The 13,705-nt window shown below is 54.9% G+C and overlaps 1 protein-coding gene across 3 annotated transcripts; it reads left to right on the forward strand.

Moving 5' to 3' along the window:
* Positions 1 to 1,349: 1,349 nt before the first annotated feature.
* ORAI2 (ORAI calcium release-activated calcium modulator 2) lies at positions 1,350 to 12,144 on the forward strand. 3 transcript variants are annotated; one of them, XM_019752808.2, is made up of 3 exons: positions 1,350 to 1,495; positions 4,823 to 5,110; positions 8,974 to 12,144. In XM_019752808.2, the coding sequence occupies exons 2-3, from the start codon at positions 4,886 to 4,888 to the stop codon at positions 9,511 to 9,513; spliced, it is 765 nt and encodes a 254-aa protein (XP_019608367.1). In that variant the 5' UTR covers positions 1,350 to 1,495; positions 4,823 to 4,885; the 3' UTR covers positions 9,514 to 12,144. The 3 variants fall into 3 exon arrangements, with proteins under 3 accessions (XP_019608367.1, XP_019608369.1, XP_074184501.1); XM_019752810.2 differs by having other exon boundaries at positions 1,353 to 1,495; positions 4,873 to 5,110; XM_074328400.1 differs by lacking the exon at positions 1,350 to 1,495 and adding an exon at positions 3,982 to 4,089 and having other exon boundaries at positions 4,873 to 5,110.
* Positions 12,145 to 13,705: the final 1,561 nt, after the last annotated feature.

Genomic DNA, 13,705 nt, shown 5'->3' on the forward strand with positions numbered 1-13,705 from the left:
GCTTGAGGTTTGAAAGCCACTGTACGATTGCTTTTTGAGGATTTTGCCCCCTGCAATTCAAATGATCCCTGTCCTGTAGCCATGGGGGCCAGGCAGTCATCAGACCCAGGGATTTTCCTGTAACCTTTGTTAGGGCAGTAACCAGAAGGGGAACTGGCTTAGTCTGTTTTGTAAGTGTCCTCCTAGATCAAGGTATCATTTATTTTTTCATTTTTTATGAGTTTATTTGAGCCAAACTGATGACATGTATCAAGGAGCAAAATTTCAAACGCTCTCTAACAGGTATCCTGTTTGGATAAATATATCCCGGTTCATGCTGCTCTGACAGATGGAAAAAGCCTATGTAGGGCAGGCAGGAAGGACTGAGGGGCCTTCCGGGACAGCGGGCTGATATGAACCCATCTCGCCTCGCAGTGAATCATTCATGTGCACTTCCTGAAAAGAATGTTTCTGTTTGAATATCTCGGTTGTAATAAAACCGGAGAGTTCACCACTGCTGAGGTTCCCAGCAGCAGCGCGTAGAAGCGCCCGAGGCACCGCCGCAAGACTAACCGCAGGCGCCTAGCCGTCACTAGAACACTTCAGGGTTAGGATGCCGAGCGGGCGGCTCCCGCATTAGGTCCCCGCGGGGCTCGGAGTCGGGGGTGCGCTTTGGATAGCCACCTGACAGCTCCGGCTCGCGCTCGGCGTACTGCCACGGTCCACCAGGTGAACTCGGGCGTAGCCACCTGGGCCCTTTCCAAACAGTGCCCTTTCACCCATTTCCCCACACTCCCCACCTTAACTCCCGGCCGCGCTGCGGTCTGATAACGGGATCTCTGTTCCCTTTCCCTGCAGGGTGCGCCCTTTTGGCCTCTTCGCAGCCCTCCACACGGCCAGTGACGGGTCCTGGGCATACCCCGGAGCTCACCCTGGGATCCCCATGCTCCCATTCTGCGCTCAGACCCACACACCTGGGGTCGGGCAGGGCCCAACCTGCCCGGACTTCCTGGCCAGACCCAGGGCGGCCGAGCGGCGGGCTGGGGCGCGGGAGAGCGAGGGATGCCCGGGCTTCCGGCTCGCCTCGCCGCCGTCGCGCCAATCCCTGTCCACTGCTACCCGCGGCGCGCCCGGGGACAGGAGAGATGTGCACCTTCCGAGGGCCCTCGCGCCGGGGCGGGAGCGGGGGTCCATGCGGCAGAGTCCACCGCTGCCGCCCAGGAGGGGCCGCGAGCCCCGCCGCTCCGGGCCTGCCAGGTCACGTGGCCTGCAGCGCCCCCGCGAGCAGGTCACGTGATAGCAGCGCTCCGTTGCCTTGGCAGCGGCTGCGGCGGCCGGCGGGGGTGGGGCAGCCGGTGGAGGCGGGGCTGAGGGGGGACCCCGCGGGACTAGCGGAAGGAGGGAGGGGGCCGCGCTTGGTGCCCGGGCCGGGCCATAGGGCCACACGGCCACGCTAGCGCCGCCGGCTGCGAGTCCACGCCGGAGCCGAGCCGGGCCAGGCAGGCAGAGAAGCTCGGTGAGTGCGCGTTGCTGGGGGTCTGGCGGGGGCAGGCGGGTCCCCGCCCGGTCGGCTGGACCGGAATTGCACCGGGAGGCTCGACAGGAAAAGGGACAGGCTTTCTCCTGGGCAGGCTCGGGATGGGACGGCTGCAGGCTTGGGGGGCGGCCAGGTGATCTCCCGGCGGCGTGTGTCGCGGAGAGGACTGAGAGGTCCCGGGCGCGGGCCGATTCCAGGTGCTGCTGCCGCTGAGGCTTCCCTGGGGGAGGGACAGAGAAGCAGGTGGACGCCTCTGCGAGACCCCTGTAGGTGCTGCTGGGGCCGCGCCCTGCGCGGGTGTGACAAAGACAGAATCAGAGGCAGATGATTGTGCGTGGTACTCGCCATTGTTCGCGCCCCAGATGCTTAAAGGAAGTTATGACAGGCAAACCCCAAGCCAACACCCTGGATGTGTTCCAGACAGGCCTGCCAAGGAGGGTAGCTAATCTGGAGAGAGTTCCCATTAGTGTACCAGACCTCCTTTCTCTGACTGCTCCTTAAATAGAAAAAAAAAACCCACAAGGTTCTGCCGGGAGAGCATCCTTTGGAGCCTCTGCCACCTGACAGAAATGTCGGGCTCCATCTTGCCCCATCCCACCCCCGAATTGAGTGTGAGGACCAGACTGCCCCTCCGGGGGCAGGGGAGGAGGCCTGGAAGAAACAAGGTAGGACGCTGGGGCTGGCAGGGTTAGGATGGATTTAATTAGGTCTGGGCTGCTCCCTCTGCAGGAAGTGTCTTCTCTATCTTCAGGACTCAGTCTCCAAGCAGACAGACAGCCCTTCCTTCCCACCCCTCCCACTCTGAGGATGTTTGCAGCGCCGCTGGGACTGCTATGGCCACTCCGGGAGTCCACAGTCAGACCGCACTGCCCCTGGAAGTCTCCATCTCCACTCTCCAACTTGAGCCCATCCCCTGCTCACTGATGGCCCCAGGACTTCCCTCTTCTTCACCCCATACATGCCTTTGTCTTTTTGGAGGCCACTAGGCTATCCTGCCCTTGCGAATCAGCCAGCCGTTGCATTGGGCACGTAGACCAGACTGACTCTAGATTGCTCCCCTCACCAACTCCTTCCATGCCCCACGGCTTGGCTGCCCCATCCCCCATTTCCTTGATCCCCTCTGCAGCCAGCCTTCCTGCCTTGTCTCTTAGAACCCTCCCATGTGAGCAGTATCTTGTTTTTGCAGAAGGATCGCTCTTTGCCAATACTGCGTTTACCTCCTATTTCCTGTCCCCTATCCTTGCTCCGTAGCAGGGTCCTTCTCCCTGCCCCAAAGCTGAGGCACCCAGCCCCTCTCCTCTGCTCCCTGGCCCTCACACCTCCTCCACTAAAGTAGCACTTAGCTTATTGGATGAGAATCACCCCCTTATCTTGCTCCCACTGGGCACAGGAACTCACAGGAGCCTCATCTCTTTCATCTTTGATACCTAAGTACCAAATGTTGTCTTCCCTTGGGGCCCAGTAAGCAATCTCTGGGATGCAGGGATGGAGGATGGACAGACAGACAATCTGGGGCGGAGGGGGGGGGCAAAGGTTGTGCCTTTCATCCCTCCATATGCAGTTCACTGCCTTCATCAGACCTACAGGCCCACTTCTGTTACATGTGGAAAAAAGAAAAAGTGCATTTCCAAATGATGTCATTCTAAATTATTTGGCGCTAATCAACAGATGGGTTACTGAGCAACATTCTTCTGAATTCTCCCCCAGGAAAGGGACCTGCCAGTGACTGGCTGCAGACATGGGCAAAGGGGCAGTGACCAAGGCTTCCAAGTCAGCATTCCTATAAGTAATCTAGTAATTGGCATCCCTGGCAGTAATAGAAGAGCACAGAACTGTTCCCGGGGTCCTACTGGCCAATAAAAGCTGTGAACAAAGAGGAAGGAGCCCCAAAACAGAGCTCTTATCACTTCCCAGACCTTCCCATAGAACCATTTTAGATGTTGGCATAGATGGATCAGGTTTGGGGCGTTTCCTCAGCCGCTGACCCTGGTAAACACCCCTGACCCCAGCCATGCTCCCAGAAACCCTGGCTGTTTCTAATAGTCATAAGTAGGCTTTTCATGGGGCCTATTCCAGCCTGAAGGAGCAAGTTAATATCTGATGTCAACTGAGCTCAGTTGTCCCTATGCCCTTGAAGCCCGTCTTGCAGATTAATTAGTGCTGATCCCAGCGTGCTGCCACAGGGGCCCGCCCCTTGGGCCACATGAAACTGCCAATCCCTATTTGGATTAGTGGACATTTGTGTTTAAATTCACAAATCTCAACATATCAGTCTTTCTGATCTTCGTTCCGTGTTATTGTCACACCAGATGTCTACCTGGGATGACTCCAAGGGTCTCCAGTCTCCATTTCTCTGTAAAACATGGTCATGTCAGTTGGTGGATTCAGTTTTTCATTTTGCCAAAGGTTTCCATTGCAGCCTGGGTGTGGCTTTACGTCATGTATATAAACCAAGTATTTTTTAGGGTCAACCATGCTGATGAAAATTTAAGTTGGATTTGAGAAACAAGAAGCTGCCTGGAAGTTTGTGTTTCATGGCTGACATCCGGACATTGAAAGGCAGTTCAGCGTCTGTAGGTCCATTATCTTGTTGAAGCGCCCTGGAGGGGAGGGATGTCCCGGTTTGAAGATGAGCGAGGTCAGCAAGGTCAGGTGTCATGCTCAGAATCCCAGTTGAGTCGAATCCAGGCGTGGTAACTTGAGGTCCTAGGATCTTTCTAAATGTTATAGCTCCCTACTCCCTGAAGATACCGTGTTTCCCCGAAAATAAGACCTAACCGGAAAATAAGCCATAGCATGATTTTTCAGGATCCTCGTAATGTAAAATAAACCCTACCGTATTTCCCTGAAAATAAGATCGGGTCTTATATTAATTTTTGCTCCAAGAGACACATTAGGGCTTATTTTATATTACGAGCATCCTGAAAAATCATGCTACGGCTTATTTTCCAGTTAGGTCTTATTTTCTGGGAAACACGGTAGGTAAAAATCGGAGGATCGCTTAGGTGCTCTTAGCCAACCTGGGAATTCCATTCACCCAAGAGCCACACTCAACTAGAACCCTTCTGAGCTCGGGATGGGAGGCCGGATTCCAGCTGTGCAGAGGAACAACGCTGGACACTGGTGGTCCTGGAAATGCACTCGTGACCCTCCTCTCCTGCAAATGGTCCCCACATTCTGGTGTGGGGACGGCATCAGAGACCAGAGCCCGCCACTCACGCGCCCCAGGCCCCCATGGTTCTAGTGTAGGGTGTATGCAGTGGGCCCTGGAAAAGGTTACCCTAGCTTGGATTCTGACTTTTCCAGGCCCCAGGAACCCTCTAGGATGCCTGAGTGTGCCTCTCTCCCGCCCCCAGCCTGGCTCCCATCATGAGTGCTGAGCTCAACGTGCCTATGGACCCGTCCACTCCTGCTGGCTCAGAGCCTGGCCACAAGGGCATGGATTACCGGGACTGGGTCCGCCGTAGCTACCTGGAACTGGTCACCTCCAACCACCACTCTGTGCAGGCCCTCTCCTGGAGGAAGCTGTACCTGAGCAGGGCCAAGCTGAAGGCCTCCAGCCGCACCTCCGCCCTCCTTTCAGGCTTCGCCATGGTGAGTGCAAACACTTGGTGGGAATACGGCCTGCAAATGGGCTCTGAGTGCTTCAGGGAGCGAAGCACTCCCTCTGGGCCCCACTGGCAGCCAGGATGGACCATTAGGAAGTCTCCCCATCTCTTCCAGGCGGACTGCTCTCCTGGAATCCAGGGGAGGTTGCTGGGGGATCCAGGGGAGTCCCCAAGCCTCAGATCCCACAGAAAGCCCCACTTTAACGTTCACATAAAGCATTTATCTGACAAGGAAGTTAGGGTGGTAATTAAAATAGCTTCAGGGTACACGGTTTCCTGTACCCACATCTGTCATCTTGGAGACCACCCAAGAGTTTGGAAATCTCAGGAACTTGAGTAGGAACTGTGGGATTGATTGGGGTTTCCTCAGTGTAGCCCATCCGGGGTGCAGATGCCCCCAAGGGTGGCCTCCAGGATGACGAAGCAGAGCCTCTGGCCTCACTACCAGCTGCCCAGCTGTGGCTTTTCTTCTGAGTCATCCCCCAGGACAAGAGTCCATCTCAGGCAAAACCGAGCACTCTGAGAAGAGGCACAAGCCCCCAACCCGCATCCCTTCAGGGAATTGTCCCAGAGGTCATGGATGTCAGGGAGTCAGTGAGAACGCCTGGCCCTGCGGCCTTCCCGCACTCTCTCTGTTGTATGCTCAGAGGTCCTGTTGGGCTGGAAGCAAGTTTTTTTTTAATGTAAAAATAATTGTTGTTTTTCCAGAGTCCAGAGCCTCAGTTTTCAAATTGGAAGTGCAGACAATAAAAAGCTGTCAGAGTGAGCCACTGTGGCCACTCCTGTGACGAGAGCCTGCCCGGTCATCGGTCAGGCCACCCTGGTAAAAATGACCACCCACACAGGGCATGACTTCATACAGGGGTGGGGTGGGGGAGGGCACCAAACTGAGAGGCAATAAATTTGGGTTTAGATCTGTAGTTTAAAGCAAAGGCTTATTTAGGTCTTGCATTTCCTTTTTTTAAGCATAGTTATAAACGTGTACAATTATCTGGTACACAACTTTGGTTCACAGTGTTTTCTTCCTGTAGTTTCCATCACATTCAAAAGGACAGAATATTTCTTCAAGCTTAATTTTAAGGAATGTGTGTGAGAAGTTTAAATGTCACTATTAAAATTAGAGCTTTTTTACACCACAGAAGAATTTTAGTATTGCATTACATTTTGCTGACCTGTACTTAGTATTTTTTTGACTTTGGAAAACTCGGAGAAGTCTTGCATGATGTAATGCAGTGAAACGGTTTCCCGTTCTGTGTGGGGTCCGGTCCTGGAAATCAGTTCTATCTGCAGCTGTCTTTTTAGACCCTGGTCCTCCTAACATTTGGATTTCCAAACTTAGGGCAGCTTCCCTGTTTTACCAGCCAACAAAATGCTCACCCAAGTTCAAGGCTTCGAAACCATTCAAAATTGAAAACAAGCCCTGTGAATAAAGTTATAAAACAAAGAGTGAATTCTTGAGGAGTAGTTTGAGACTCACTAGTAGGCTTCAGGGGCTGAAGTGGTCTTAGAATGAGAATACTGACCACTGAGAGACGGGATCCCTGGGTATGGGCCCTGGAGTGCTATCTGTCTGTAGCATGGCAATGGCAGTCACACTTCCCAGTAGTAATTCATTTCTTCATTTATGGAGTGTCTCCTGTGTACCAACAAGTGCTTGTTTAAATAGCCTGGGGAAACATTTCAGAAGCCACTCAGTGCCCTTGACTTCTCTTCTAGAAGGTTCCTTTCAAGGAGGCTGCCCCAGCCTAACATGCACAGGAGATTCCACCATAACAGTGAAAACTGGGAAGCAAGGGAAACAGTAGTGTGTCCACTTGATGACATTAATATACCACCAGTAAATCAGATAACTAGTCAGACTGCGGTGCAGCTTGGGAAAAAGAAGTGACCGATACAGATGTCAGATAGCATTTTTGCCATGGAAACCATAGCTGAATAAGGGCAGGGACATGGGAAAATGAAAACAGGCAGTTGGCTAGGTGGAGTCCCCGCTTTCTATTATATATTCCCTAATTAGACTTGCAAAACGGTTCCGTTGTCCAGCAACAAGCACTTATGCCTAACCTTAAGCTTATTTCTCCATGTTTATCCTGCTCCTAACATGGAGAACCAGTGACCCGAGACAACCCCTTAAGATCTTTGCATAAACACAATAAAAAATGGCCTTTTGGCCTTTTCTCCTCTTGAGGCGGAACAAAACTGCTTCCTTGTAGGCCTTTTGATCATCTTTGTTTCTTATCTTGGTGCTCTCTGTGGTTTGCAACATCCCTTTTTGGGCCTTACGCTTTGTGGTAACAAGAGCCTAGCTACCCAGGCCACAAGGGGCACTGAGAAAAGACCACCCCTCAACTCCTGTCGTATGGCTACTGTCATTTTGGAGCAATAATCACTGCTGAGCTGCTCAGCTGTGGTCCACTAGGACTGCCTGATCTTCTTTTTACCTACCAAATGTTCCGTCTCCACTGAGGGGATGAACTTCTCACTCTAAGAGGTCATAGTTGTTAGACATGAAATCTTGTTAATTTTTAAAAACAGGGATGGCTCAGATCTAGGAGGCAAAAACAGTGGTCGGAAAAGACTTCCTCTGGCTTCTTTCTGCCTTACTGACCCCTTTCTTGACCAGTCTGGTTTCCTACCTTTGGGTGCCTGAGAGAAGGCCCTTGGTGAGCCCCAGAGTCCTTGCTGGGCCTGGACTACACCCACCACTGGGCAGGTTCACAGTGCTGGGATGGTGAGGTGTAGGGTGCTGGGATGGAGGGAGCTATTCTGTATGGACTGGGTCTGACCTTGGGGAAGCCTGGCAGGGGCACGGGCGTGTTGCCCAGTCCATAGTTGGAAAGCCCCTTGGGGCCTGTGGTGAGCAGGTCCCGCCCACGAAGCTATCAGCCTTCACTGCTACTGAAATAAGCTGGGGCTTCTGGTTCCCTCTGTGGGTCTTTTTGTTCCTTTTATTTACAAATAATTTTTATTTTATCAGTTATTACATGCACGTAGTTTAAAAATTAAGTACAGTTGACCCTTGACCAACATGGGTTTGAACTATACGGGTCCACTTACATGTGGATTTTTGACTGCTTGGGGGGTCGACCCCCCTGCGACCCCTGTGCTGTTCAAGGGTCAGTTGTACTGCTAAGGCTTCTAATGACCCCAGCAGCCCCCGGAGGCAGCCACTGGCAGCTCTTTCAGTCTCCACATTTCTGAGTAACATTCGGAGATGCTGTTTCTTCGTTTATCCACTTTAGACATGACTTTTTGGCATCCCTTGGCATGGGCTGCTGATTCCGCTCACTGTGCCAGCCCAGCCCCCTGCCCACAGCTGCCTCTCCTCACCGCGATGTCCGTCGCCGTCTCTGGTCTTCAGAGATGCAGGCTGTCCCTCTGCCTCTTGGTCTCCACAGAGAGCTGCACCGCGCAGTCTGTGTGAGGCAGTCCGGGTGTGCCAGTCAGTCTGGGCACCATCAGGAGCCTCCGGTATTACTTTTTTTTTTACCTTTTGAAAGGTCAGTTTTTAGTTTTTGAAAACCACAGTTGTTTTGCAGCTAAACCACACTGCAGCCTGGCTCTTATATCAACAAGAAAGCCACATGTTCCTAGGAAAGGGGGGGCTCCTGCCCTGGCTGGTAGCTCGGCACCCCGATACACCCTACGTTCAGTGTCTGGGAAGGCACCTGGAGGGCGACCCCACCCCACCCCGTGCTTCCTTAGTCTCTTCTGTACTGTCAGCTTTTTCCTCAGTAAGAGATTCGTTAGCTAATCAGAAAAGGCGAACAGCAAGGAGGGAGGGTGCCCTGTGCTCTGCGAGAGCCCAGAACGTGTATGCCAGCCCAGCCACGCCCTCTCGCCCTGCAGGTGGCCATGGTGGAGGTGCAGCTGGAGACTCAGTACCAGTACCCACGGCCGCTGCTCATCGCCTTCAGCGCCTGCACCACCGTGCTGGTGGCGGTGCACCTCTTCGCCCTGCTCATCAGCACGTGCATCCTGCCCAACGTGGAGGCCGTGAGCAACATCCACAACCTCAACTCCATCAGTGAGTCGCCGCACGAGCGCATGCACCCCTACATCGAGCTGGCCTGGGGCTTCTCCACCGTGCTCGGCATCCTGCTCTTCCTGGCCGAGGTGGTGCTGCTCTGCTGGATCAAGTTCCTGCCCGTGGACGCGCGCCACCAGCCCGGCTCCGACCCCGGCCCCGGGGGTCACACGGGCTGGCAGGCCGCCCTCGTGTCCACCATCATCATGGTGCCCGTCGGCCTCATCTTCGTGGTCTTCACCATCCACTTCTACCGCTCGCTGGTGCGCCACAAAACGGAGCGGCACAACCGCGAGATCGAGGAGCTGCACAAGCTCAAGGTGCAGCTGGACGGGCACGAGCGCAGCCTGCAGGTCGTGTGAGGCTCCGCCCCCCCGGGGTTCCCGGGAGCCTGCTTCTCCGCCAAGTTCCAAGAATGTCAATTGCTCACGAGGCTGCCTACTCACTGCCAGGTAGTTCAAGACCAAAGTTTTACTCCTGTCTTAATGCTGTAAAACCTGGATCATTTTCCCTCAGAAAATGGAAATCCTTAAATGACAGACTGTTGATAAGAGCTTAGGGCAAAGAAAGGCTGAGTCCTGGGCCCTGGGGACTTCCTGAGACAGGAGACAGGGCTGCCGCCCTGTGGTCGTCTCCGAGATGTGGAACAAGTGGCCAGGGGTGCAGCGTGCCTGCTGGAGGCCCAGTCGGTAGAGCTGTGAGTTCAGAGGATTGCCTCGTGACACCTGCAGTGGGCTGCATAGCAGCCTGATGGTACCGGCCTGCTGTGATGCGGGGACTGTGGTGATTACATGGGACACAGGATTACAGCTGGGCCTGGTGCTTCCCTCCCCTGCTCTGGAGGGAGTTGGGTGGCCTGGCTTATGGGGAAAGCAGGAGCCTGGGGCACATGTCAGCCCAGCAGGTGTGGTGGGTGCTCCCGGAAGTGGCAGACTTGTCAGGGTCTGGGGGAGACTTTCAAGGGTGGAGGCCTGGCAGAGTCAGGAAGGCATGTCTGTGGGTTCCCTGTGTGAGGAGGCTATTAACTGAGGGTGCTCCAAAGCACACTGAGCTCATGTTCGTTCTTCCCAGCCAACCTGGAGCCCTAGCCACACTGACCGAGCAAGGCCCACAATCTAGAGATCTCCATCTCTTGGCCACAGAATGCCCTCGGAGCTTGAGTCAGCTACCCTTCTGGGCTGTGGCTACAGGTCAGGGGCACTCAGGCAGCAAAGTCTGCCCATCTCCCTGCTGCCCATCATTCCAGGCAGCAGGAAAGGCGGCCTGGGGGACTTCCTGTCTTGACAAGCAGGCCTAGCCTGGGTCTGGTCTGTGGTGGTGGCCCCAGGGCCAGCCCTGGCCAAATGCAGGTCCTGCTTGTCGTGAGACAACTGTAGGGAAGCTATGACCCCATATACTCCTCCCTCCTGGGCCCCCCCAGAACTCTCAGCCGCACGCCAAGGCTCAGCTCACACATTTTCTGCCGTGCGCAGTGTGTTTTCGATAAGGGCATTTGGTAGCCCTAGCCCGTGTTCTTGAGCTGTTCACATACAGGCTACAGCTCAACTTGCATGTACTTCGAGCTGCTTTGAAAAACCATGTAGCCACCTGGAGAAGGCCTTTTCGTTTGTTTTCACAAAGCATCATTGAACTTCGTGCTCTGATGGCACTTCTGTCGACAGTCTGGTATCTGTGGGGCCTGGGTTGCCTGTATCATGAAACCCTCGCTGGCCCAGTTTGGTGTCTGGGAATGTAGCTTCCTGGTGAGACTGTAAATCTCAACATGTAACTCTGAAATGCTGAGGGGCCCTTGGGGAGCTGTGCTGAGAATCCCGTGTCAGGGTGATACTTATGGAAAGCCTGGACATTGTCCCGCCAGAGAAGTGCCCTGGTGTTTTCCAAGGGCGTGTCCCTTGCATCTTATGCAGACATTTGTTGTGACTTGCTTGCTCTATAGCGCATGGCTCCTTTCCCAGAGCCTAGTTGAAAAGGTTCATCTGCTTTGCAAAAGAATGTCAGTGTTACTGTAAGACAGTCATTTGTGTCCTGGCGGTAACAAGACAGGCTGGCTCTTCTCCTCCACTGGGAGCAGCCACCCAGCCCTTACTCTGGCCTGAGCCTGTTGAGAGGGGCCCTGCTGGTCTCACTGCTGCTGCCCACTTTCTCAGGCCACCTGGTGCCCCTGCCCCATGTGCCAGACCCATGGAGTGCCATGCTCCCCAGACTGGAAGGCACACCCCCCGGTATCAGTGGGGGCCAGTTGTTACGCCTGATCTATGAGCAGAGCTGTTGGCCTGGCCGCATCAGGTCTGACACTAGGTGCCCAATGCCAGAGCCACACAGGTAGGAAACACGCCACATACCACATTTAGACACTGGGAGAATCATGTCCTGTAACGTCTCGTTCTCTCTCCCAGAGTGCTTTCCCAGCTCTGGCCTTTCTAGAGGAATGTGGCAAAGAGATGTGGGTTTGGGGAGGACAATGGAAGATAAGCTGCAGTTGTAGCACAACTCAGCAGGGCAGCTGGGGGGAGGGGCTGGCAAATTACAGGCCAGAGGTTTGTCTTCTAGAGGTTGAACGTGACGGGAGTGTTCCAGGCGGTGGCCTCTCCGTGCTGAGGCGCCACGGCCGCCCCAGGGCCAGCGCAGGCTTACCGTATCTCCCTCCGAGCACAGCCTTCCGGTGCTCATGAAACATGCCCGCAGACACGCGGCCCTTCCGAAGTGGAACACCATCTCCCTTTAGTACCTGACCAGAAATTTCAAAACTCAAGTGTTTCTATTTTAGAAACTGTGAGGGCAGAATGTATTTTAGTGTCTTCTAGGAAGGTCTGTGGAGGATAAGACCACAGAAGCCGGAGTGGATGGAGGCTCCTCTGCAGTCCTCACCTGCCCCCGCTGATTCATTCGTTGTGCATGACACTGTGCATCGTGTGTGGTGGGCAGAACCCCCGTCCTCCACAGTTTTAAAACAGTTGCTCTGAATTGAACTGAATAAATAAGCTATGAATCACTGCCTGCTCTTGGTGGGATCCACGGGGAGCCGGTCCTTGCCTGGTGTCTGCTGCCTCCTGGATCCTGAAGCCCCTCCTGCCTCCTCCCAATTGCTGACCGCCAGCCAGTGTCCTAACAGGACCGACACACCGGGGCTCCTGCCAAGTGGGGCCCCTGAGAACCGAGCACGTCTGCCTGCTGTTTCCTTTTCCAAGCAGGGCCCTCCCTTTCCAGAACCAGCCAGGGGCAGCCCTGCGTGTAGCTGAGTGGCAGCAGAGCCATCTGGACAGGGTTGGCTTGAAGGCCTGCACGTCCTCCAGGAGGAGCCACTGAAGCTTAGTCCCGCTGGGCGTTCTCCAACCCCAGGAACCTCTGGCTCTGGGCTGAGGCCAGGTGCCCGAATGGGCAGCAGGAATGCAGATCTCTCGGCAAAGTGGCCCTTGTGAGGAAGCTCCCAGACTTTCTGTTTTATAAGTCACCTACTGAGGTACAGCCCTTTCAAGGAATTTGTCTTTTAGGAATTAGGTGTACAAAAGTGCTGCCGATACAGGGGGCCAGACGGCCACTGCAGCCCAGAGGGAGAACTCCCCAGGCCCTGGGGGCTCCAAAGGCCTGTGCTCATGGCAAGCTCCAGGCCAGCAAACTGCTATCTGTGGACCATTTTCCCGGTAAGCCCAGCAAGCCTGCTGTGGCCGGGCCCACTTACCACCCAGCTGATCTGAGCCGACTGTCCTGACTCGGATGCTCCAGAAGGTTGAGGGGTAGGGTCCACGGAGCCCTGGGGGCCCAGTGGGGCGAGGTGGGGGGAACTGAGCCGACTCCGCACTGGGCCCCTTTAGGCCCTGCAGAGTCCTTCCCAAGCCTGGCTGTCCCCGCAGGGTACTGGGGACACAGCACAGGCAGGTTCTGTGCAAGTGTCCACAGGAATAACCCAGAAGGTGCTCCCTGGACTGAGCTCAGCCCCCTCCTGACCCCGTCCCCATCCCCGTCAGGACCAGCCTGGGCCTCACCACCCCACTCTGAGCACAAATAACCGGCCCAGGTTTCCTCATCCTTTCGAAGCAGGGCAGGCTGATGGATGGCAGCCAATCTTGACTGACTCTGCAAGGCGGTGCTTCCGTGTTAGTATGTTCCCACAGGCCCCTACCTTCGCCTAGTCTGAGGCTGCATGAGCATTAGCACAGACCACACCATCTGTACCAAAAGAATGTGCTGAATGCAGGAATGGCCACTGAAAGCACAGGGTTAAGGAGATGTCGTAGCCCTCAGGCTGCGCCTCTGGGACCAGCCCTCAGAAACACACAGGGCATGGGCCGCAGTGGTGCCCAGCAGAAGCCTGGCCAGACCCCGGCCCCATCCCAGTGGGTGGTTTGGGTGACACAGTGGACACCTGGGGCCTCAAGGACAAACTCTGCTCGTCACCAACTTTACTATGATGTGATGGAGTGTTTCTTAATGTGCTCTGTGGGATTATAGGAAGGGCCAACCTGTCAAACGCGGGCCAGCACTGGGTGATTCCAAGGGAAACAGGTTTCTCCACTGAGTGACTCCCCAGTCTTCACAGGCCTCGCCCTGACGAGT

The sequence above is a fragment of the Rhinolophus sinicus genome, linkage group LG03 (genome assembly GCF_036562045.2).
Source record: "Rhinolophus sinicus isolate RSC01 linkage group LG03, ASM3656204v1, whole genome shotgun sequence".
NCBI classification, from domain to species: Eukaryota; Metazoa; Chordata; class Mammalia; order Chiroptera; family Rhinolophidae; genus Rhinolophus; species Rhinolophus sinicus.